The sequence below is a fragment of the Euprymna scolopes genome, chromosome 7 (genome assembly GCF_053919585.1).
Source record: "Euprymna scolopes isolate OS-2025 chromosome 7, ASM5391958v1, whole genome shotgun sequence".
Taxonomy (NCBI): domain Eukaryota; kingdom Metazoa; phylum Mollusca; class Cephalopoda; order Sepiida; family Sepiolidae; genus Euprymna; species Euprymna scolopes.
The window spans coordinates 153724068-153751399 of record NC_136488.1 but is presented as its reverse complement, the minus strand read 5'-3'; the positions used below and the strand labels follow the sequence as shown (position 1 = coordinate 153751399).

At 30.7% G+C, this 27332-nt stretch overlaps 1 protein-coding gene across 1 annotated transcript; it reads right to left on the bottom strand.

The window, feature by feature from the left end:
- Positions 1 to 812: 812 nt before the first annotated feature.
- LOC145280070 (uncharacterized) lies at positions 813 to 25545 on the bottom strand. The gene is made up of 4 exons (XM_080131760.1): positions 25037 to 25545; positions 9637 to 9948; positions 7073 to 7286; positions 813 to 1905 (listed from the first exon to the last, which is right to left on the bottom strand). Exons 1-4 carry the CDS (start codon positions 25101 to 25103, stop codon positions 1851 to 1853), a joined length of 648 nt encoding a protein of 215 aa, XP_079987886.1. The 5' UTR covers positions 25104 to 25545; the 3' UTR covers positions 813 to 1850.
- Between the last annotated feature and the right edge of the window lie 1787 nt (positions 25546 to 27332).

Here is a 27332-nt window from a genome sequence, read left to right as displayed (position 1 = left end):
ATTCTAATCTCTATCTAAAAGTTAAGTCGATGATCCCTCCGTTCAGTCTCAAAAGACAAAGGATACCCCCCTATAAGGGCAGCTGTGCATGTGTGGCAAGGGTTGCACAATCTCCAACCAACCTCTCCTGAATCGGCATTGCTTGAGTCCAGTCGCAAGGAGAAGTCCAAGATGGCTGGGAACAATGCCGAGATAAGCGCATACAACACCTGTAAGTCCCATCTAGTACTGTAGAATAATAAAAGTGAAGGAACCGATTTGTTTTGTCACTGCTTCCGGTAGCAGCCACGCCAGAAGGTAGGAAGTACATTAGCTGATTATGAACCCTTTTTTAGTCAACAGGAAGGGAGTCATCTTTCATCAGCATAATGCTCATCCTCACACATTACTGACCAAAGATCTTTGAGAAGAATTTAGTTGGGAAATCTTTCCCCATCCTGCATATTCTCATGACCTAGTTCCCTCAGATTATTACTTATTTTAAGGATTACAAAAACTATTTAGATGGCCTTAGGTTTAACATCATAAGGAGATTGAACACAAGTTAGGTTCATATTTCACATCAAAACCTGAGGAATTTTGCAAGTGAGACATTTTTAAAAGCTTATTGATGGATGGAATCAAGTTATAGAGAGCAAAGGTCGTTATTGTTGTGAATAAAGATTTTCAAAAACAATCTTTCATTTCCAAGCTGAAATTTTAAATTGGCAAAAACTTATGCACCAACCCAAGATGATAATTGTTACGTTCAACCATCAAAATAATGTGTAGTCTCATATATCAAATATGAAAAAAAAAAAATGAAGACAAAATAAATATTTAACAATGTTTATTTATCTTTTGTTTTGTTTTTTTTGGAGATTTTTGTTGTTTTATAAGAATTATAATATCTTCAAGAAACCACAATAAAAGGATACAATCATGAAAAGCAGATAGAAACTTTTTTTTTTTTTACTTAATTTGTTTTTTAATAATAAAAAATAAAATAACGCAATTATATTTTCCGTTTTTGTTTTCTCAACTTAAACAAAAACAATTTTTTTTTTTTTTACATCTTCATAGTTACACAATATTTGATAAAGTGTTTAATAATAATAAATTGAGCTGAAGAGTCACTGAAGAGAATGCGTGTTTTTTTTTTTTTTTATATTACCATCACCACTCCTATCAAACCAGGCAATTTAAACACGCACCCTCACTGTGGAAAAAAAAAAAAAACGGCATTAATTGGTACCACAGAAATTGGTCATGAAGTGTCAAGACCAAGGAGGAAGAGAAGCACCAGTCAGACCTCCACCAGAATGCATGGATACTTATTGCCACTCAAATTCCAGAGAAATCTAATGGCTGTTACCAGCAAGACGTCAATGGTAAACTGCTGTTGCAATAATGCAAAGTGATTTTTGAAGGTGATCAAAAGAAGCGCTGAGTATATAAGAAATCTAAAGAGACTTGGCGTCACTCAGATTTCAAGGAACACATATTGTTGCCAGTGAGAAATCACTGGAGTTAATTTGTATAAAACTCCAAAATAAATAAATAACAATAAAGAAGAAGCAGTAGCTTGGAGAAAAAAAAAAAGATTTAGAAACTTTGACAAGATACTGGTTAAACCAGGTGATCTTGAGGTAGAAAAATGGCATCACAGAAATCCAAAGAACCTTTTACAAAGATGCACAATGAATAATAATTATTATTATAATAATTACTTTGGATGATTAAATGCAAGAGATTATGTTGAAGAAATTTAAGTTCCACAAAGTCAAGAGACTCATTTGAAAAATAAAAACAACAAAACATTCACATATTTCTTTTAATTGGCCACTATGTTTGAATTTCCGGTTGCATCATCATATTAAACCAGTACCATTCCAAATCGGGTTGGTTTCTATTTCAGTGGCTTCTCTGCAAAATAAAATAGAATAAAATAAAATGAAATAAAAAAAATACATTAAGATTTGATTCATCATCATATTTAATTTAACATTCATTTTACATGGTGGCATTTGTTTGCAGATTTTTAGAAATTGACTTCCAAACTCTGACCAAGTCTTCATTTATTCCTTTCTCCCAAAATCTAATTTTATCATTTTATCTCATATCTTGGACTTTCCCTTCTCTTGCCAACTGATTCAGCACTCTTATTAATTCTTTCAATGTGACCAAACCATCAAAGTCTCCTGTTCTGCACACATCTCACCATACTCTTCAGATTTAATCTTCCTTTGAGGTCATCAGATCTACATTTGTCTTTAAAAATCATATTACACATCCATTGCATTATTTTCATATTTCTCTCTGTGCAACTCACACCCTGAAGCTTTACAGGCCAGGTTTCATTTCCATAAATTATTACAGCACACACATGCCTGAAAGATTCTTCTTTTTGTTAAATGGTGGAATCCTCTTCTAGTTAGTAATGGTAGAAGTTTCCTGAACTTATTCCGTCCACTCCTAACTCTTGCTATCAAACCAGCACCTGCTTTACCTTGTGCTCCAATGTTTATCACTAAAATAAAACTTCTTGACAAACTCAATAGTTTGGCCATTCAAATTCTCACTGCCATCATGTTGTTCTTTACTCCTCAAATTCCAAGAGTGATATTTCTGACAAAGAGGGAAGAATTGCTGTTTCTATTTCATCTAACAGTTTTTTGACCTTGAAGTAGCATTTTTTAAAGCTCCTTACATTAAGTGGCTTCATGCTTTGTCTGGAACGATTTCCATAAAAAAAAAAAAAAAGTACTTTCTTCACATTGGACTTCTCATTAGTCTTCCACTTTTTGCACATAAACTCGTTAACATCTCTCAACCCGTTTGTAATTTGACTGTATTTTTTATGTAGCCAATGCTTACAAGTACTATTAAAAATTTATTTACACCCGATTTCCTTTCCACAAACCGAGCCAAGGAGTTATTTTCTGTCTTGGAGATTTTCAACACTACTTCAAATCCAATGTAAAGAAGTTCTTGTTGAGCCGTCCTGATAAATAATCAAATTCTACCCAATTTACACTATTAATGATTACTACACTAACATCTTGCATCCATAAACCCTTATCCTTGAGTGGCCTTCGGGCCTTAATAAGCAGTGACTCCCAAGTAAAAAAACAAAAAACAAAAAAACTTTGTAACATTTACTTTCAAACCTTTAATTTCTCTAACTTTTCATCAAATGTAGATTCTCCATTGTTTTGCAGACAAGCACCAAATCATCAGCATAAACCATTCCTCCAAGACGAACTGTACAAAACTCTTCGGATAATGTTTTAAGACAAATCAGAAGAAACGAACTCAGTATATATCTGTGATGTACTCATACTTTGATCAAGTAGTTTTTTTTTAAATATAGAAAATCAAATATTATGAGGAAGCGAGGAGGAGGTCGAAAGTGACAATATTGCTTTAAATTTTGCCAAAATTCGAGGGTGACAATTCAATTCAACTGCAGAGCTTCTGTTTGTATTTAAAATTAGTTGAATCTTTTTAATCACAAAAAAATCGTAAAATTTGATTTTCTTAATTAAAAAAAAAACTATTTGATGAATTTATGTGATTTTTGGAATAAGACATCTTTGTTCCATGATGAGTACATACATTGTAAAGATTTTTCTGTATTTAAAAACATTTTTTTTTTTTATCAAGTATAATTCTAAATATGCTCCGACTATGACTGAGGCACACTGCTACTTAATTTTACACTCAGTCTTTAAATCAGTATTAAGTATACTTCTACCTCCATCAAAATAAAACTTATATAACTAGATTCACAATAAAATTTACTTTAAAATGATATTTCAATATTTTTTGTTGTGATTTTGTAATACTTGAAGAAATCACTATTTAAATCCGACTATTAGCGATGAAACATGGCAGCATAATATGCCTGCTGGCGGTAGATCATTTTTTGCAAATAGTGTGTTCACATGAATACTCGACGCAGAATTGTACCCGTCGACAATGTTTCTAGTTTTTGGTTTTTTTTTTAGCAAATCAGAGAAAAGAATTGTCTTTTCTACAGAATTTGAACACAATATATCTTTCCAGTCAAAAGTTAGAATACCTCAAAGTTGAAGCTTTATAGCATAAAGATAAGTAAAGACAGAAACTGTGTTCAAACGCTATTGAATAGCGAATATATTACTTTCTTTTGTCCTAAAATTTTAAAAGAATTGGATAAAAACTTCTTATGCACAAGTCAACAGAAATAGTGACAAACGCATATAAGCATGAGAATTGTTGTGCGTCGTGATGCACACAAAAAAATCTGTAAACAAAATGTTCATCAACTAACTTACGAACATAAAGTATTCATTTTATTTTTGTTATTATTAACATAAGAAAACATAAGTTTTTAATTATGGAAAAGAAAAGAATATTTAAAAAAATGAATTCTTTGAAATAGAATGACCGACAATGACCACACTTTTAAATGAGTTAAAACACACAAACTACTTATCAAGTTAAGTAAAAGAATAACTTATTGGGTTTGTTTTACAATCCAGAGGTATGAAAAAGTGGTCAAAAAACAAATAAATGTTACCAATAGCAAGTTACTCTTCTACCTACCTTGATAAATTTTTGGTGTTGTAAATGTATATTCTGTTTAAAAAACAAGTAGTGTCGAACGTTACACGAGAACAAGAAAAAATAGCCGCAATGTCTTTTGAAATGTTGACAAAGATTTAAAAATAAAAAATTATACAAAATAGTGGTAGAAATTCACTCGATAACTGTCACGGGTACTTGAAGCCGTTAAAATGAAACTTAATTATGCTAATTTCAGAACAATGTATTTTTATTTTATTTTGAATATTTAAAAAATATTTTAATGGTATTTTTATTAATACTTAAAAAATAATTTAACCTTTATGACCTGGTTGAACTAATTCATTCAATTGTAAATGAATGAATATAATGGTATAAATAAAGTTTGAACTGATTCAAACATGCCTTGTACATATTAGTTCAGTATCTGGGTAGATGCCAGATACCTCTAGATTGTAACTGTTTGCCATTGCTTACATTCAGTATGCTGCCTTCTAAAATCAAAAATAGATATTTTTTAATTATCTACATAATAATTCAGGTTAGAAAGGGTTAATATTATTTATTTTGATTTATTTTTAATATTTTCATACAAATTTTTATTGGACATAAAGAATACCATTTTCAAGAAATTTTCCATATTTTCAAGAGTTTTTCAAGATAATAATAGAAATAAGGCGTTTTCAAGACAAAAGTCAAAGTTCACAGACAAAACTAAATGATTAGCACACAGCATTCCTTTCAGACAACCCGCACAAAACTCTTTAGACAATGCTTTTAAGGCACAAATAAAAACTAACTGTGATGTGTACAGCATTCTCGGCTGATTGTCTGTTGCTCACAAGGAGGTGTTAATAGTTTGAGCATGTTGCTTCTTCGGAAACTGATATGCTAATAACCTTTACAATGTACATACATACATACATACATAAGTGTCTGCTACTAGACCATATGTCTAGAATCCTTATTCTAATTTTTATCAAAATCCATAAATGATTTTGGATTATAGAAAAATGTTTAAAGTTAATGGGTCTTCAGAAGAAATTAAAATTTAAGGCATCTTGTTTAACTGGTGCCGAATAACTACATGCAATTCAGTTAACTGGTGCCGAATAACTACATGCAATTCAGTTAACTGGTGCCGAATAACTACATGCAATTCAGTTAACTGGTGCCGAATAACTACATGCAATTCAGTTAACTGGTGCCGAATAACTACATGCAATTCAGTTAACTGGTGCCGAATAACTACATGCAATTCAGTTAACTGGTGCCGAATAACTACATGCAATTCAGAAATAGTTCAAATGAGTTATTGTTCTCCTATCATACCTCTTTACAACACCTTGAAGAAAACTGAAATTTTTAGTATATTAATCGATATCCAATTAATTAGGTAAAAATTTAATCAATATGAATATAATTTAGTTTTATGTAAAGGTGAGGTGGAAGTCCGTAATTATCCTGTTGAAATAATAAAAAACGCATTGGAAAGCGAATCCTAAGTCGGGTTATACTTGCCTTCAAACGAATTAAAACAAATTCTTAAATAAATCTAAATAAAAAGTCAATAGTAGATGCTTTTTTTTTTCTTTAGATTGTCAGAAATCATAATTAATGAATAAGTTGCCATTTTTGATGACCTTAAGAGAAAAAAGGAAGAAAGAAGAGTTTTTTTCATCGTGGTAGAAGACGAGTCATTGCTGTGAATGTCTTTCAATGAGGAGAAGGAGCAAGCACCTTTCATTGAAAATGAGAATAGAGTAATTAGAAGGGAACAATATTTCTTCTTTGGCATTACTCTATATTGAGCACGATATAATAATCAATAGAGAATTGGCTCTATAATAATAAATATGAAATCTGCATAAATTAAAATATATTTGAGCATATCTTACAACTGGATAACGCAGAGCAACCTTCTAGTATATATATATATATATATATATATATATACACACACACACTAGTAGGTCACCTGGTATTGCCTGGTCATAACATATGCATAAATATGATATTTTAATTTATGCAGATTTTGGATTTAGAGCCAATTCTCTATTTATTATTATATTGTACCTAACACATAGTAATGATTTCAAAAGTTAAAAAAAAAAAATGACTTTGGTGCCATCAGCTAAAATCGAAACCAAAACATTTAGTTATCTAGCAGTATTCAATACCCTATGACCTAAGGACACATGGATATTGAAACTTTAAAAATTAACAGTTAAACGTATAAATGAATATTTGCACACGTGTGGAGGATATAAATTAAGTCAAATTATGCCTGCCAAGTTCCAATTTTGCAATTTAGACCCTTTAGCAGCTATTTTTTCCGGCTAAAAACTGAATTGAATTTTTTCTGCACATCCAAAACCCCCATCTATCAAGTTTAAAGTCTGTAAACTAAAAATTGACAGAGTAGTTTGGTAAAGACCGTTCCACACGCATACATAGACAGACATAGATTATGTTCATACATAAAATATAGTTGTTTTTCAAATTAAGAAAAAAATTGTCTTACCTGTAAAATCTTAACACTCTTTGTCTTCGTTGGTATTTTTTCCACAAGTAAAAGGCACTAATGAACGTTATGACAGCACCAAAAACACCTGACAAAACACCAAGGACGACATCTGTAACTTGACTTTCATGAATTGCTTCCGGTACTGGAAAGTTTTGATGGTGATGACTTTTCTGGAACGCCTTTATGTTCATGTGCGTTGTTACAGGTTTGCCTGTTGTTTAGGTTGAAGAAAGAGATAGACAAAGTTGATATAAAACATATGCATATTTTTATAATTGAAATTTATATAATAAAATACAGACAATAATTAACAGGAAACACAAATAAAGATAAGATAAAGAGTAAAGCAATAACAGACTGTCACAATGGAGTCACTAATTGCTGTAATGTTATTAGAATATTTCAGATTTGATATCGTGTGTTCACTAATCGAAAATCCTGTTTTACATTCATTTTCTAAGGAACAATCCGATTTTGACCAAAGTTAACACTTTTATACAACCTAACATCACAAGCCCATTTGAGAAGTTGTCTAACTGCACAAGCAGAATGGCTTGGCATATAAAATCAACAGCAGGTTCTTTGATAAGACAGGAGTGCATTCAAAATTAATGCTTCTGTTTAAAGCACAATTGAACCATGATACTTTACTATGTTTAATAAAGTAATTATGTAAAAGTGATTTAACAGTTGGTTCTTCAGGGCTCTATGGACAAATTTATCTTTAGTTGATCATTTACAACTAAATATTTTCGTTTACTAGCCAAATAGAAAAGTTACAAGCCAAACTCACATGATTTTTAGAATATGACATCTTCGCTCTGTACAAGTATGTACATCATAAAGATTTTTCTGTTTTCTTTTTAATAAGTATAATTCTAAATATACAATAAATTTTTTGTTGATACTTGAAGGTATAAACATTCTAATTTTTTCAGACATTTTTTAAACAGCCTGCGTTAAAAAAAAAAAAAATGTAATAGTTACACAATATTTACATCCCCTCTTTGGAATTCTTTGGTGTTTTTTTAGCCGAACATGTTATTTTCACTAATTTTCGTCAAAAAATGTTTTCTTTAATAATTTTTTTTCTACCATATCGTTTTTCATAATTTTTGGATATATACATAACTATAACATGATTATTAAGCAGAGACCATTGATTTGCCTTGAAATTCAATATAAAAAAAATCTGAATTTCACTATTATAGTGTAGTTGCACCTAAAGCAATAATAGACTATCACAATGGAGTCATTAGTTGCTGCAATGTTCTTAGATTTGATATTGTGTCGACCAATCAAAAATCCTGATTTACACTTATTTTATTTTTTACCTCCAGAACAACTGCAGCAATTCCAACACAGAAAAGACAAGAGATTCTCTTGCTACATGCTTTTATTAATTTCTGCCTGTCTTGATATTGGATTTTTTGTATAGACTTATTAATCAACTTTTTATTAATAAGCATTTTGTTCAAAACTTAGTTGAAATCAAATGAAAGTTGGAAGTACATGAAATTCTTAAAAAAAAAAAAAATTTATTTGTCATTTTAAAGACTAACTTAAAGATTTAATTTAGCAACATTTACTGGATGACAATAAAAAATGTATGCACATAATTATTTGTAAACCAAATAATTTGTTTTATTTGAGTTATTCAGATTAGTGTACTTTAGATGCAATTTTTACATTTCGGCCAATGTAAACTCCAACCTTTTTCATGTATGTGTGTATTTATTTCTCTCTCGCCACAAGAAATGTGACACTAGAGTAAGAAAGTAGGATTGAAAAGTTATCGCTCCAGAGAAGGAACACTGACCCTGCAAAAAATACCTGTGCAGCTCCATTGGCATTCACAAGGGATCCTCTTGCTTAGTTCGTTTTATTCGTTTCTAGCCATCTTGATATTCTTATGTTTATGTTTGTTTTAGCTTTTTTGAGTTATTATATAGAAGCATGAACAAACTGGTATACATTTTTATTCATTAGAATTTTATCCAAAAATCTTTCATATGTTCACAAGTTTTACTTCAATGTTGTCAAAGACTCTTTAAGAAATCGCTAAAAACAATATGAGTTTTCAAGGATTTGTTGCAAAATAAATACTTGCTCAATGATTCTTCCTTTTCCAGGTTTGTAAGTCACTTATGAAGTAGGAAGAAAAGCAACCCCCCCCTTTTTTTTTAATTCTTAGAGGAAGATGAAACTTGTCTCTGTACTTAAAATGTGTTAGGGCTGTATGGATATGAAAGATCAGCAGTTTGCATGAACAAGGTCTATGTAGAAGGTAAAGTGAAAGGGTGCAGAAAAAAAGGCAAATCACAGTATGAAGAAATCTGTTCCTGAACTTCAACATTTTTAGACGAATATTAGCGAAAATAACATGTTCGGCTAAAAAAAACACTGGAGAGTTCCAAAATGGGAGGAGGTAAATAGCATGTAACTATTGCTAATTTTTTAACAAACACATCAGTAGAGTTTGTAAGCAGTTAAGATATGATAAACCATAATTCTGCAATAAAATTGTAGAAAAAAATGTTTGATGAAAGCACACTACTTACCGGTAACAAAATTAACCACATTCGACCTGTACACCTCCGTATCTAAGGAACAAACGATAAACACTGAATATTTGGTATTGTTTTGAAGTTCCGGCAGTTCAAGTAAAGTCCAGTTGGTGGGCAAACTGTTTTTAATTTCGGTGGCTCGGCTTTCTTCATTTTCTGGCCTGCATACAACCTCGCACTTGACAAGTCCCGGCCGAGAAGGCACATTCGAGAACCAACTAAGGTGAGCATATTCTTGTTCTATTCTCACGATATTAAGTAATAACTTCTCTTTGGCATCATCATCTTCCTCCTCTTGATAACTTGCTTTAATATAGATACAAAAAAGAAAAACGTTTGAAAAAATTCAAAAGCAATTTCAAAAATCTATATATCTATAAAAGTGAACGTGTCTGTGTGTACATTTCCATACGCAATAACTCTGTCAATTTTAAGTCTACAGACTCGAAATTTGATATACAGTGTACTGAGATTTGGGAAAATCTATGTGATCCGTTTTCAGCCAGAAATTTGGCTGTTAAGGGGTCAAAGTTCAACGATTTGACCTTTGAGAACTCTACCAAACTCCTCCGACAATTTTGGGTCTAAACACTTGAAATTTTAGATATAGGTTCCTTGGACATGGATCTAACTTAACTCGATTTGAGCATAAAGCAATAAATTTTAAGGGGTCATAATAGGGGTCAAAATTTAAAAAAATTGACCGTTTTTTTTGTTTTTGTTTGCTCAGCATACACCTCCAAACACCCGGGCAACGCTGGGCACCCTTGCTAGTAAGTATACAATTATGGGTATGAACTAAAAATTGAAAAAGAATCCACTCCTCCAAAAACTATTCATAAAAATAACTTAGATACTGGTTATATATATAAGCAACCACAGAATTCGCGCATAAGCCTGACGAATCCTATAGTGGATGAAACGCAGAATATTCAGTGTAGCTTAATCGCCATATATATTTTATAAATTACTATATCTATCTATCTATATATATATATATATATATATATATATATGTGCACACTCATGTATTTTCCTTATTTACATAGATCTATTGCTATTTTCATGGCAAGTGCTCATCTGAGTTTCAATCTATGACACCCTGTTGCGAACTTTTCACTAAAAACACACGTCACGGTATTTGCCCAGCCTTACAGTGTTATTTATAATGTTATTTGATTACATACATATGTATTATATACTATACTGTATTTTGTTACTAATTTTAATGCTGTATCCCGGGGTTCTACTGTATTATAAGTTCCATAAGTATTTGTGAATTTCTAAGAAGAGGATTAGTTTTTTTAGGATGTTAAGTTTTTTTTTAACGTTCAACCTGTTTATGTACAAATTTTATTATATTATTTTTCCAGACCAAGTAAAGAATAGATACCCTGTAGCAGAAGACAAGGACCGGTGCACATTTCAAGTGACACCGGTGGTTCGACCTTGATATTGGCGTTGGTTGTTTGTAAACACATCAAATAGCAGATGTGGCCGAATGTTCGCGAGCAAGATTTAAAAAAAAGTATATTTACAGAACTTTTTAATAGAACTATTACTACTACTATTAATTAAAATAAAAATAAATAAAAAGAATGAGTTATATTAATTATAAAACATTAAAAAATCGACATTATAACTGAGAACTTCGGATGCTGATCTCTATTAAAAAATACATAATTTTAAAAACTTTTAAATAAAATTATTCAAACAAAACTTTTTAATGGCAGAAACAAATCTAAAATGACTGACTTGTTCAGACTTTTGCAGATGTTTTGCAGGTTTTTGCAACCAAGATTGATTTTTATGTACAGTGTTTTTAATACAATTTAATATTTATTGAAAGTGCGATGTATGTAGGTGGTAAGTGAAAGAGAGATCCTTCTAGACTGAGGCAATTTTTATGCATAATAAAATCACAGTTATAAACAATCGAGATTGTAAAAATATTTTTTCTTTACATGTCTTTTTATAACTTATTTTTATAAAGATAAAGTGTAGTATCACAAGATGCAAATCTTTTTATAACTTACTTTTATTAAAAAAAACCGGTAAATATGAAGAATCTTTCCACCCTCAAAAAAAATCCTTTAAAATTACCACTTACAAGGTTTTCATGGGTGCTAAAAACGAAAATAACGTCTAAAATTACGACAAATGAGTAGTTTCCAAGATATGAAGAAATAGTTTAAAAAAGTGGAGGTTTACTTTTCTATAATAATTTAACATAAACTGAGAACCCACTTTTTTTTAGGGGGGGGGGGACTGCCGGTTTATATTTTTCATTATTTTTTGGAGAGGGGTATTCAATTATAGAACTTGTATAGTTTTTAACATAAGTAACATCCCGACATTAACCGGTTAATGTCAGCGCGTTACTTACGGAAAAACAGTTAATTAAACTACAGAAGCGCCTGTTAAAAACTATACACCCCTTAAAAAAAAAAAAAAAAAAAAAAAAAAAAAATCGAAAAACAAATTATTTTTATTTTTAATTATTAGTAGTAGTAATAGTTCTATTAAAAAGTTCTATAAATATATTTTTTTAAAAATCTTGCTCGCGAATATTTGACCATGTTATTTGACGTATTTACAAACAACATCAATGTCATGGTCAAACATCCGGTGTCACTTGAAATGTGCGCCGGTCCTTGTCTTCTGCTACAGGGTATCTATTCTTTACTTGGTCCATTTTTCCATGCGTCAAACAGATTGTAATACATATATATTAGGTTGGTGCAAAAATGTTTTTTGACGTTCAACTTTATATCAAAAAACATTATTTTTGCACCAACCTAAAATATTTCATTTTCCCGATGCCGGAAATTATTAACTAGCAGGACCTGTGTACCTGCGTTACTCGGTGGAAAGATGGCACAAAGCCAGAACAGATTTCAACCTTTTAAAAACGAATTAAACTGATTTTCTAGTGCATTTTTATAGAATGAACTCATTTTGTTTTATTTTACAAAGTGATCAATAAGTTAATAATTGAAGTCACAAATGTTAAAAAGTTTGTTAATTAACATAAAAGAATGTGCTTCCACCCCCTTATAATGGAAAGCAATAAAAATTATTTATGAGGAAATATTTTAATCAGTTATGAAGCAATAAACAGAAATATTAAAATGTTAGTCAACTTTTTTTAAAAAAAAGCTTGCATATGTGCAGGACTTCCCACCAATAAAAGAAAGTAATGAATAAAGACCGTTTACAGAGACATTTTAATTAATGCTGAAACCATTAGTTCTGGTGTTTTTGCAATGAAGGAAAACTCCTTATAAACTGGGGTAATTTTGTTTTATTTTTCTGAAGTGATTGGTAATGACCTGGAATGGAGACTCGCAGTCGGGTTGGTAGGCCATGTAAGGAAGAAAAAATATCTAAAAAATAGGTACGTGCAAAATGAATGCCATTGCTCAAAATGAATAAACATTTTGACCCATCTCTTTACTTAAAAATTCACCAAAAATCAGGAAATTAACCAATTTTGATGAAATTTTTAGTATTTATAAAATAATGATCACGGAATATATTGAATCCATTATTTTTATTTAAATCTTAGTGGAAATTTATTTTTTTAAACAAAAAATACTTTTACTAAAATTATGGTTTTCAGTAGTAAAAAAAAAAAAAAAAAAAAAAAAATTAAAAAAAAATGAATTTATTTTTGCTTTTTTTTATGAAAATAAAGCATCGTAAATTATGACAATTCAAAAAAAGTTTTTAATTTTTACACGAACATAACGATAAAAGCCCCTAAAGTCTGTATTAATGAATTCGATATAACTCGAAGAAAAATGAATTTCCCGAACTACCGATATTATCATTGAATCAAGCAGTGTTTATTTAATATTTTCACACAAAAAATTATAATAGCAAAAAATATTTCTTTTTTTTCTACAGGTTTTGCATAATTTTTGTAAGATTTTAACATTTTCCTTGCTTAATTGAATGTGAAACTCTCGCCGTAACATAAATTTTATATAATATTGAACAATAATTAAAAACAATTAATTTAAAAACAGGAACATAGAAAAATAATTAAATTAAAAAAAGCTAAAAATGATACAAACGTTCAGGATAGAAATGTACGGATGCACGTATGGAGGGAAAAAAAAGAAACCCATCAGCTCCTCCCTCCTTTTAATTACATGACATCATTCTCAAACAGCTTTTCGACTCAGATTTTGGGCTTCCATATAATCCATGTTTACAAAGCTACCATTCGTTGTGATTTTGTGAACAGCATATTCACTCGGTTTGGAGGCTAATTAAGTTATTTTTTGTACAAACAAGGTGTTTTTATTTAATTCAATATCTTAGGACTTGACTTTACTAATTATCTTTGAAATAAACCGAGAAAACTGATATTTATCTTTTAAAGGAATTTTACAATGAATTTATTTAACTCCAAAATTTAGCTGAATTGGTTAGCTTGACATGAAAACATTTTTCATAACTTTTTTTTTCATGTGTACAAATACAATGAAAAAGTAGTCGTAAACCTACAAAAAAATTACGATAGATTGGCTTTTAAAACTAGGTCTATCTTTATTCGTCCATTTCTGCCCGTACGTAGTCAAAAAAAAAAAAAAATCAATATTAAAAAGGTAGTTGAGGTAAAGTTTTACCATAAACTATGCATAACACCCCCCCTCCAATGTGCAAGACCCCACTATTACAAGAAAGTAATGAATAAAAAATGTTTGCAAAGAAATATTATAATCATGAAGCCCATTCAATATAAAGAAATGTCTAAAAGCATGATAAGCAATCCTAAAATCATTAGTTCTGGTGTCATTCAATGAAGGAAAAAAATCCTTCTAGACTGAGTTATTTATGCTTTATTTTGATTAACTTGTTGATAAGTTAAGAAATGAAGCCCCACCAAAGAAAAATAAATGTTTAAAATTGTGCTAATTAATCGTATAATTATTGATTCTGGTGTGTTTTGAATGAGAAATCCTCCTAGATTGAGGTATTTTTTGTTTTTTATGAAGTGATCCTATTTACAATGTCTCCCCACAGGACAGAGTTAGACATCAGGGTCGTTTTTTAACGTGGAGAAAAGGAACAAAAATAAAAATTGTCTCAGTCGTGGAGGATTTCTCCTTCACTGAGAGAGAACAAAAAGTTGAAGTGCAGTATCTGAAGAACAGAAGTGATCTATAAGTTAAGGAAAGAAGCCCCTCCCCAATATGAAGAAATGCCAAAAAGCACATTAAGCAATTATAAAATCAATCCTAAAACCATTGGTTTTGGTGTCATTCAATGAAGGAGAAATCCTTCTAGACGGAGGTACTTTTCGTTTTGTTTGTTATGACTATAAATCAAAAAATTATGCCTGCTAAGAAGAATTGTTGAAAAGATTAGTTCTAAGAAGCAACCGGCATCGGGAAAATGAAACGAGGTAGTATATGCGAGCACTCTTGCAATTGTCATCTTTTCAGTGCTGAAGAAGATAACTATATTACTAAGAGACAAGTTCATTTTTTCATACAAGATTTTTGGATGCTATTAAACAAAACATGAAAAATGCCACGATATTGTAATTTTTAGTAAAAACAAAAAAAAACAAAAAACAAAAAAAACTTCAATTAAGTATAAAAAAAAATTAAATTGTTATATTTTCGACTGCTTTTGATTTTCAACTACTCTTTATTAAAATACAACTTTGATGAATTAAAAGAAAAAAGGGGTTTGTATTACTGTACACATAGATTCGAAAAAGTTGTCAAAAAAACAAATATATAACAAATAAATGTTATCAAAGGCAAGATAAGTTACTTTTCTACCAAACTAGATACATTTTTTTTTGTTTTTATTCAATGTAACATGTTTATTCAGCTCGAAAAACATGCAGGGTTTACCGATGTATTGGAAAATTCAAAAGTTATAAATAATAAACTAGACAAAATACTGTTAGAAATTCGCTCATTATATGTTACCGTGACATAAGTTGACATATATTCTGTGTTTTTTTAAATAGTATTTTTTCTAGTTTATTATTTATAACACCTTTTCCCAAACTTACCATGTTAAAGAGTGTCGGGCGCCATTTTGAATTTTCCAATACATCGGTAAACACTGCATGTTTTTCGAGCTGAATAAACATGTTACATTGAATAAAAACAAAAAAAATGTATCCAGTTTGGTAGAAAAGTAACTTATCTTGCCTTTGATAACATTTATTTGTTATATATTTGTTTTTTGACAACTTTTTCGAATCTATGTGTACAGTAATACAAACCCGAAAAAAGATTTTATTTTAATAGTGTATCTTAATGGAAAGTTTCTAAAAATTAATAACAAAAATCTAAAAATGCAACTCAAATGATTTGCTTAATACCAAGTCCAATAGTACTTGGTATTAAACAAATCATTTGAGTAATTGTAAGAAAAACTGATTTTTATTCAACTATTTTAGTGTAACCAATTGGTAAAACATTAATAAAAAAAACCTACTGGGACCTGTGGAAATTCCACAGTAGACTCTTTCATGTGTAATATATTGATGTTGGCATTCTGTGGATGTTCAGCATAAATGGAGACGCCCTCATATTATTGTAGCTCTTTGTTAAAATTGCAAAAGTATCTAAGCTAACAGAGACGCCCGGCGTAGCCCAGTCATAAAATACGCTTAAATATGACATTTTAATTTATGTAAATTTCGTATATATTATTTTGAGTCAAATTTCTATCGATTCTTATAGATGATAAAGTTATGATTTCAAAAAATAAAAGATATATCCATATGATTTGGGTGCATCATCTTGAATCGAAACCGAAACCAAAACTTATGAAGAACAAAACAATATATGTACATATATATAACTCGAGTTCCTTCAGCTATAATCGAAACCAAAACTTATGAATTCTTGGTAAAATTATTTCTTACAAAAATGGAAGGTCATAACAATTAAACAACAGTCACTCAGAAGAAAAAAGATGTGTAACACACAAAATAACACACACGCTATTGTATATGTAGATATAGATATAATATAGATTATATATATATATATATATATATATATATATATATATATATATATATATATATATATATATAAATATATAGATATAAAATGCAACAATATTGTAATTTTTAGTAAACAAAATATTCAAGTAATTATAAGAAAAGAGTTTTTGTCAACTGCTTAATGGAGTTGTTTATGTGTTAGTTTAAAAATAAAGCTTGCAACTTGTAATTTTCACATTCCATGCAGGTAGGTATGAGGAATGAGCAAAAGGTTAATAGGTCAAAAGAAATCAGTAACAAGTAAAACTTGGTGTGGACAGTTGTTGATTTGTTCTGCACTGTCTGCTTAGTGCCATCATTGCAATGTCGCATGCCTATACTTGTTTTACAAGCACTTCCATGGGATGTGCTTGGACAAACTTGTATTCCTTCAACGTAATTACCCTGAACCAAAACAACTAGCAGTAAATCTGCATGCCCCTTCAAGGCAGAGGTCTCTGATTGAGTAATATCTTTGTTCAGTCTCCAGAGACAAGAGATACTTGTAAGAGTAGCTGAGCATGTAATTATGAGGCAAGGGTTGCGCAATCTCCAACCACACCTCTCCTGAATCAGCACTGCTCAAGTCCAGTGGCAAGAAGTCCAGGGCGACTGAAAACAATGCAGAAGTAAGCACATACAGCATGTGAAATTCTCAAATGGTCACCTATTTTAGTGCTGACCAGGCTCAACGATGCTTAACTTCAGTGATCTAACAGGAACTGATGTATCAATGTGATTATACCATATATCCTGTAGAGGTCTCCAGATGATGAAAAACTTTCTACTGTAATAGCTTCCTTCCTCGGACAGCTTGACTTTGGAAATCTCCTTCTCTCTCTCTCCTCCATTTTTCCGACTGTATTAACATGAACAAATGTAAACAACATGAACAAACATCTTGCTGCCCAACTCCCCACTTAGGAGGCCTCCTATAAATCTGACTTCAATTACAATAACGCCTCTATGTCAGTGGAAATAGACCTTGTTTGAGGTGAAGAAAAGTAAAATAAAACGTTTCAATAAATGTTTTTACAATTATATTTTGATAAATTTTTATACAGTAAATGTTTTTGTTTTCATCTCCCGTTTTCAGTAATTTATTTACTTTTTTAGTTCTTTCCGAAAGTTTAATTTTTTGTTATTTATTTCATGCTTCGGCTCTAGTTTAAAATAATGGTGTCTCCCTTACATTTGCATAGCAGGTGCGTGAAATAAAATGGCGTCTCCAATTTCGGCAATAAAGTGTAGAAGCACCGCAAGTTGAAATGAACATTTTGTGTTTCAACTTGCCGACATACTTCTGTACGCGTTATTTCATCCATCCAAACAAACCATCCTCGGCGCGATTACTATTTCCTGCTAATTTCCGCGTTATGTGACTAGCAGTTTAAGAGTTTATCGGTTAAATATTTTCACTCACACACGTTTTATTTACATAGATTATCAAGCGAGATTGTTTAACGTTTTGTCTCTTCTCTGCTTATTTCCAGAACCAAATACTCAGCCACAACGATCGAAAATTCGACGCAGTGGCTCATCACTGGCTCAATAGTTTCTATACTTGAATTTTTTTTTTTTTTTTACTTTCAAGTAATTAAATATCAGATCAATAATTTCATGTTACAAAAATTGTTAACAAACTTGTTTTAGTGTTTAAAGTTCTCTGCCGATAAAGTTAATTTCCATTACTTCTATATTTTATTGCTTTAGTCCACACCACAGCTACAAAATGTAGTAGTTTTACATGCCAGCAACAATGGGGTGTGGGGGGGGGTGCTTAAAAGTGCAGAAAAATCTTTAAGGTGTAATGTACACTTAACAAAAAAAAAAAAAAAAAAAAAAAAAAAATCAAATTTTATGACAACACGAAACAGGATTTTAGATCCAGCATATATAGGGGGGGGGCAACTCAATTCGAACTATCGAGATCAAAATCAGTTTTACAATGAATACAATTTAGTAATATAATAAAGTCGCTAAAAACCGTAATTTTTTTTTATTTTCTAAGTTAAAACAAACCAAAAGAAACAAAAAAAAAACCTACTCGATCAATTTACCTAATTTTTGGAATATAACATTTTCGTTCCGTGACGAGTAGGTATGCCGTGAAAGATTTCTGTATTGTTTTTAAAATGTAATTCTAAATAAGCACTAATTTTTTCTTTCTCTAAATAATTCAAACTTCGAAAATAATGCTTAAAAGATCGGTGTCATGGATGGAATGGAAAAAAAATTCTTTATACATTGAAAGTAGTTTTATATTTTTGTTTCGGTCGGGTTGTATTAAACGAGGAATCATTTCAATAAAAACATCCAGTTAGTACTAAGTATCAAAAATTGAGAAAAGCACGTTTTCACTCAGTTTTCAAAACTGAATTGTGGCATGAGATAAACACGAGATCAATTGACATTTTGTTTTAACGTTGACATTTTTCAAGCATACTTTTCTCAATTTTACATGCATAATGCTAACTAGATTTTAAATGGAAACGACTCCTCGTTTAATATATAACAAAAATAACAAAACTACTTATAATGCTTAAACAATTTTTTTTCTCGCGTTCTTCCATGACCGCGATCTTTATAAATTGCACTTCGGACTAGGATCAGGGCGCAGTCTGTTCTGCCCAGGGCCGAAGGAAAAAAAAAAAAATTTCAATTTATAAATTAAATTTTTTTTTTCCTTATCCAGATTGATTCCTTTTTGTGTAAATAAGGATATATTGTCGGGTAGCTTAAAGATAAATACCAAATATACCCATTTTTACGATAAAAACGAATTTTTTTGTTGTTGTTTTTTTATATTATTCGTTTTAGTTTTCCCCTCTTTATCTAATTATTCTTAGAATAATATTCTAAGAATATTATTCTAATAATAAAAATAAGGACATCTTTTTTTTTTTTTTACATAACCAACAAAACAAGGAGTGAACTAAACAAATATACAAAAGTTAAAAGCAAAGATAAATTACTTACTAAATTTGTTTTAACTTATTTTAAAGCTATTATTTATTTTTAAATAAAAGCCTGTCGAAAAAAAAAAAGTTTTGTTATAGTTATTTGGATCCTCGATAATCGTTCAAAAATCGAAAATTAAACAAAATATTGACAGAAATACATCTAATAAATGTCACCAATCGTGCCCAAAACGTAACGTTCTATAATTTTCGATTTTTGACCAATTATGGAGGGTCCAAATGACTAACGAAACAGACATTTTTTTCGTTCTAACTCACACTTGACACTACTTTTCAAACAACTTTCAAAGCAAATAAACGCTTTAAAATGAGAAATGAGTTAAAATATAAACAAACTTATTCAGGTATGTAGAAGAGTAACTTATCTTGTTTTTGGTAACTTTTATCTGTTATATATTTACAGTTTTCACCCCTTTATTTTGTTCAATGCGTATTTCTCCAAGTTACGCACAAACGAGAAATACACATACACGCGCTTCAATGTAAACAGTAAAATCTTCGAAAAACGTTAAATGGTGTTCTAATCGGTAAATGCCAGTGCGTTACTTTTTGAAAATTCTATGTTCCAGGGGGGGGGGCAATTAAATTACCTTCCCTCTCTCCCCAACTTGGAGCGCTTTCCTTTTCTTGTTTTATTTCTTTTTCAGCTAATTTTAAATTTTCCACCCAGTATTTTTGAAAATTAGAAAATTCTATGTTCTGGAAAAAAAAAAAAAAAATTTAAATTATCCCCCTCCCCCCAACTTGGTGTGCTTTTGAACTTTTCTTTTCTTGCTTTATTTCTTTTTCATCTAACTTTAAATTTTCCGCGAAAGATTGGTACGCCATGTGAGAAGGCAGTTTGCTAGGTGAAGCAAGCCGTCGTTTATACTGTCGCGCGCACGCGCGTAGTGTAAACGGAAGCTGTAAAATGGCGAAAAGTAGTTCGTGAGTTCAGGGGTTAATACCATGCAAACGGTAAATTTGCCCCCGGTTTGTATATCAGATTCATTGTCAGCGACCTCGATTACCCCTAAAAAAACAAATTAGTCGTTGGTGTTCTGAATATTTACCATAAGTTCTCTAAAGTCAAAGTTGCAAAAAGAATCAAGTAAAAGTTATTCGGAAACTCGGACAATGTGTCATATAGTACCAACTAAAGAGTTACCTTTTTTAGGGATATTCAAGTCTGGGTTGAACAAATATCATATTTAAAATTGTCGCCAAGTAGTTTTATGACCTTTATTATCCAATGCATCCTCTATCGTCTTTAATGGTAGTGTGCGCAAAAACAAACATGGTCACCAGTGAAAGCAATAGGGAATACATTAGAAAAAGGTTTTATCATCATAAAACTACTTGTCGGGGACAATTTTCAATGTGATATTCGTTCCAACCAAACCCGGAAAACCCTATAAATCAACTTTTTAAGACGTAATTCTTTAGTTGGTACTAGCGCATTTTGACTGAAAAATCAAGTAAAAATAAAAAAAAAATAAAAAAATGCTAACATTGTTTAAATAATGATTTTGCCGAAAATCAAATATTCTGGATACATCCAAAAATGTAATACATAAAGTTAAAACGTCAGAATTGGACTCGGTTTTTAGCTAAATATGAAACGAAATACAAAACCATATGGAAACACTTGTTTCATCATAAAATAATTTTAAAATATATAATAAACTGGTACTCATGAGAGTGATCCGTGCTAAAATAACGTTATTATTTAAAAAGCCATTCTTAACGTGGGGAGGGGAGGGTGTTTTTGTACCTATTCTGTACTTCAACCTTACAATTGAATAAAAAATAAAACTTTAATTAAAAGTGGAAATACGATTTAAAAAATAGCGCGGATCACTCTCTGCATTAGCACCAATAAACTTTAACATTTTTTTAATATTTAAAATATATTCATACGGAAATAATTTTTAGAAAATATTTTTTTTACATTTCTGTAAATAAAGTTTTCTTTATAATTTTTAATTCTCAGAATGTCTTTCACAAATTTTATGACATAAATTTTGTTATAAAACAAGGTAGCTATCTTCAATTAAATTACGAAATCGAAGTTTTATTTTTTCTTGCTTTGTGATAGTACAAGAAGTGTTAAAACTAAAATAATTTCTTGAAATAAATTATTTTCATAGGGTTCCGTATTTCGTTTCATGTTTAGTGACTTCCGTTCCGTATTTTAGCTAAACTAAGTCTACTTCCGATGCCTTAACTTTGTGTACTGAATTTTGGGACTTAACCCATAAAAAATAATTAAAGATTAATTTTTTTAATGTTTTACAAATTTAGATTCGCAATTTGTTAAGACGTGTTGGCACAGAAATGATAAATTAAAAATAAATATTAAGTTTCTTTTTCTCTTGTTGATAAAATATGACGCAGTTTTCACGTTTTTCTGTAAACAGTTTTAGCATGGCTGTTAGTCGATTTAATTTTTTTTAAAGTAAATCTAAACTATTAGTTTTAAATGCTTCATGATTTTTTGTTAATTTGAAAACATGGAGAACAAAATATTCGATTTTTTTTTTTTTCATTAGAGATGTTTAAATTAGATTAACATGCTTTTATTCATAAAAAAATAATACTGGTTAGAGAAGGCATCGTGCTGAAAGAATATAACATTTATAACATCCTTACATGGAGAGGATGTTTTATAATTATCCTGTATTTTCATCTCACAATTTTATGTAAGAAAAAAAAATGTAAAACTTGAATTTAACTTGAAAATACTCCTAGAACGTTTTCCCAAAATAGTGGGGCAGATTTGTTGAAACAATCTTTCACTTGGTGCTTGTATCCACAGTGAAAGATTCTTATGGAATATCGAAATAACCTGCCCCACTAAAAGAAAAAAAAATGTCTTAGTCTAAAAGGATGTCTCCCTCACTGACCGAGGACTGAAAAGATAAAGTGTAGAACAGATACTACACTGTGCCTTCACAGAAGAGTAGAGTTAAATATTAAATAAGATGACTTAAAAAAAAAAAAAAAAACTGTTAGAAACCCACCCAATAAATGCCACAGTAACATTGAGTGGGTTTCTAACATTAATTTGTTTTATGTTTAAGTCATTTTCAATCTATTATATATATAAAAGCGAACGTGTGTGTCTGTGTACACTGTACATTTTTCTACGCAATAACTCTGTCAATTTTCAATCTACAGACTTGAAATTTAATTTTATATACAGGGTACTGAGGTTTGGGACAATCTTTGTAATCGGTTTTCGGCCAGAAATTTGGCTGTTAAAGGGTCAAAGTTCAACGATTTGGGCCTTTGAGAACTCTACCAAACTCCTCCGCTAATTTTGGGTCTAAACACTTGAAATTTTAGATATGGGTTTCTTGGACATGGATCTAACTTAATAACTTGATTTGAACACAAAACAATAAATTTTAAGGGGTCATAATAGGGGTTAAAGTTTAAAAAATTCCCCGGTTTTTTTTCTCAACATACACCTCCAACCACCCGGGCAACGCCGGACTGAAATGCTAGTACTTTAAATATGTAGGTGTTAACTTGCGGCCATTTTTCTTGTTCTTAACGCTCGACACTATGTTTTTCGAAACGAATAAATGTTTTAAATCGATTAAAATCGCTAAAAACTTATTCAGATAAGTAGAAGAGTAACTTGTCTTTGGTAACATTTATTTGTTACATATTTGATTTTTGACCACTTTTTCGAATCTCCGTGGATTGTAAAACAGACCCAGAATTTTTGGTAAATGTTTACGACCTGCCCCAGCCCCAGCGTATTATAAACACCCCAACCGATCCATGTTCTTTCTGAATAAAAACCCAACTTCGAAAGTCGTTCTTAACATAGGGAGGTTGGGTGGGGTGCTGGTGCTGGGAGGGGGGGGGGGCTATTCGGAAAGCCGTTCTTAACGTGGGGTGGTTGGGGATGTTTATATTACGCTGGTGCAGGAGGTCGTAAAAAAAAAAAAAAAAAAATACCGAATTTTTAATGTGTGCAAAAATTAAAAGTTTACTTTTAGTTTGATTTTTACTTTCATCAAAAGAATTAATTTTTAGTAACATTGAAAACTATTCCTTTGCCAGTTTTTTTTTGTTTTTGTTTTTTATAGTTTTGGTTTTAGGATTTGCAATAAATTGCAGATATTCTGGTCATCAAAAAAACAATTCTGAAAATTGAAAAAAATTATTGTTCGATTTAAAAAAAAATTATTCCATAGATTTGTTGTTTTACCTAGACTTTAGTTTAAAAAAATATATATAAAATTAAAAAACACATAAAACTTTTGAAAAATTAAGGTAATTACCCACTTATGTTACCGTGCTGAACTAACATTTACTAAATGTCATTTAGAAAGCCATTCTTAACCTAAGGAGAGGATGCAATTATTTTGTACTTTCACCTAACAATTTAAAAGATAGTAAAGCTTGAATTTAACTTAAAAAATAGCATGGCAACGTAAGTGCATAAGCACAAAAAATTCGGTACTAGTGAAGTAATAACGTTATTATTTCAGCACGGACTTCACTGAAGTCCGTGCTGAAATAATAACGTTATTATTTAAAAAGCCATTCTTAACATGGGGAGGGTGTTTTTTACCTATTCTATACTTTAACCTTACAATTGAATAAACAAACAAAACTTTAAGCTTGGAAATACGAATTTAAAAAAATAGCGCGGATAAATGCACTGACTGCACTAGCACAAAAATTTCAGGGGGGGGGGTATGGCTTTGTTAAAGTTCTGCATGTCTGTGTTTACTTTCGTTTTGTGCTGACCGTTCGATGAATGCCCTGAAACTGGCCCTTCTTATTCATGTTTATTAGTTTGCTTATTTGAAAACTGGTAAGCAGAACAGTCAATACAAAATGGAAGTAAACACGGACATGTAAAACTTGAACAAAACCCAAATTATATATTTCCAAAGATTGACACGCGTATACAAAATATAAAGATTACGGAGTAAAAGAACGCGTTTTAACTAAAGAAAATGTTATTGTATTTTTATAGAATCACTCCCGTTTCCAAACTATTTTTTTTTTCTACATATTTGAATTGTTAAGGTTGAGATTGTTAAAAACAAGGATGATTCGATTAAGATAACCAAATTTTGTTTTCGTTTTATACCATCCTACTCTTAGGGTTAGTGTTAACACTTTCCTGGAGAAAAAAAAAACAAAAAACTCTTCATTTACACGACATTAACCCTAAAACCGGTATGGTAATAATATGTAAATACTATATATATATATATATATATATATATATATATATATATATATATATAGATATATTTGTGTGTATGTGTGTGAGAGAGAATATGAACTGCGAACTGCGCTTTTTTATCTGTTTAAATTTTTCAAAAACTAGTGACCGTAAAAGTTGATTTTAAAGAAAATAAAAAATAAGGCTAACCTTTCACAGAAAACAAAAAAGAGAGGAGAAAAAGTAAAGTAAAAAGATTTCCCCAAAATCTTGACATTATACGTTTTTTTTTCTTCTTTTAATACTTTTAAAAGAAGGACAAGTCCAATTCTACTCCATCGAATTTATCTTTTGAGCATTTGAATTATTCGCCATCACAGCAACATTAATCCACATCTTGTCATCATTTTTCTCAACTTTTTTTGTTGTTGTTTTTTCTGTATCCAAGGTAAAAAAAAATTAAGTAAAAAAAAAAAAAGATTTGGTTTGTGAGGAGTCACGACATGGTAAAATAAAGACACTGCGGGTTTTGTAAATTAATTCTTTAAAAATGCTGTATTATTATTCAAAAGTTAATATTATTATTCTTTCATTTTTTTTTTTTTTTTCATTAATATTTGATGCATTCACTGATGAAGAAGATGTGCTATTAACAAACGTTGCATTATTTCCTCTTCTATGTCATCAAAGTTCGCTGAATGTTTTTTTCATCATCGAATGGATAACTGGAAGGGGAAAAGTAAAGGAAGAGGTGGGAGGAGGATTCGCGAAACTTCGGAAAACTTCGGCAATATTCGGTTTGAACATCGGCAAAACAGACGAACTTCTAAAACAGCTGTGACGAGTGACACCGCCATGCGGCAATTGCCGCATTCTTGCACAACATCAAAATTTTCGTCTTACTTTAGCCACATAATTCACAAGTGTAATTCAACCCGTTTTAAAAAGCGCTTATTTCCTTGGGCGATGTTTTAATTTTTTTTTCTTAAAAAAAAACAAAAAAAAACTGCACATTGTTTTTTTATTACAAAAAAAATAAAAAATAAAATATTTATGGTAAATTATGTTATCAAAGAATTAGATTCTACTTTTTTAGGTGATTACGAGTGAACACTCGGAAAAACTTGGCAGAAAGAAGAAAAAAATTTATAATTTAGAGGAGAGTAGGAGTTTCGGGTAATCATGTGGCCAAAATGTACGGGAGATAACTCTCGTTTTAAATGGTCACCAAATCTGACAAAAGGCCAATTTCAGTTTTGAAAAAAAAAAAAGAAAAATTTTGTAACTAAATTAAGAACACTTTTATTATTATTATTATTATTATTATTATTATTATTATTATTATTATTATTATTACAGTACGCAACCACTGTTTTTATGAGTTCTATTATATCATTTAAATTAGGTAAATAGCTTTTTTGATGGCTATTAGAAATCCAAATATTGTTGATTTCATTAATAATTTTTGAATCTTAAATCAAATCGATATGTTTAATTTAGGATGTCCTTAGATCATTAAAGATTATATAGTGGACCATATATTCACTTCTGCTGAAATTTAAGATTTCAACAGGACTTATTACAGAGGCAGATCACCTGAGTGATCGGTCAAACAAGCTAAAAACGTAGGCATGCGCAAGAAGTAACAGTGATAGCAGAGGGCAGACGCAAATAAATAGTGTAAAAGTTTTGGATTGTATTCATTATACCAAACGTACGTTGTATCACATATCCCTCTGTATGTATGTAAATAAAACGGAAATTAGCAGTGATGGTAACAACAATGGCGACGCTAAGATGAACCCCATTCGTCGACACAACACAAATGACCACACCAAACATACACAACAACATCAAAGCCTATTTCTTTATATGCCCACATCAACGGTATAACTTGCAACTCACATCAACAAAGAAAACCGCTAGAGGACGCTATCCATTGAAAGAAAAAGAAAAATGCAAGGCACAAACATCACAGTCGATGCACCTCTGGCAGTATATAAACACAAATAATTATCCCATAGAACACTGTATTAGTACAATTCCCCATAGAAAATATTCACAACTTTCTCAGCTTCAATTTGACATAACACATGAATATAAACCTCAAACAGATGACTCCCTATAGCGCATTAAAACACAAAAAACAAACACAAATCAAAAATGAAAACGACGACCAGTGCTGGAAGCCACTTTGTCTACAACTACATTCCCAACACAAGTATAAATATGACCACTTTTTCGGCAAGCAGGCAGATCACTCAAGCCTGTCAAGCAACGAGGTTAGTCCTGCCAGCAGTAGCAGCAGCAGTCATCCAAGAACGTTCCACTTGATACCAGCAGCATAGCTAGAAATGATCTACTTGATATCAGCAGCTTAAGCCGAAATCAGTCCAATGCATCGAGCAGTGAACTTCATTCTGTCATCACCAGCAGTAGCAGCTACAGTCACTAACCTTTCGTCAACGACAGCAGCTATTTCACCATCACGGCCATCCCACCCGTA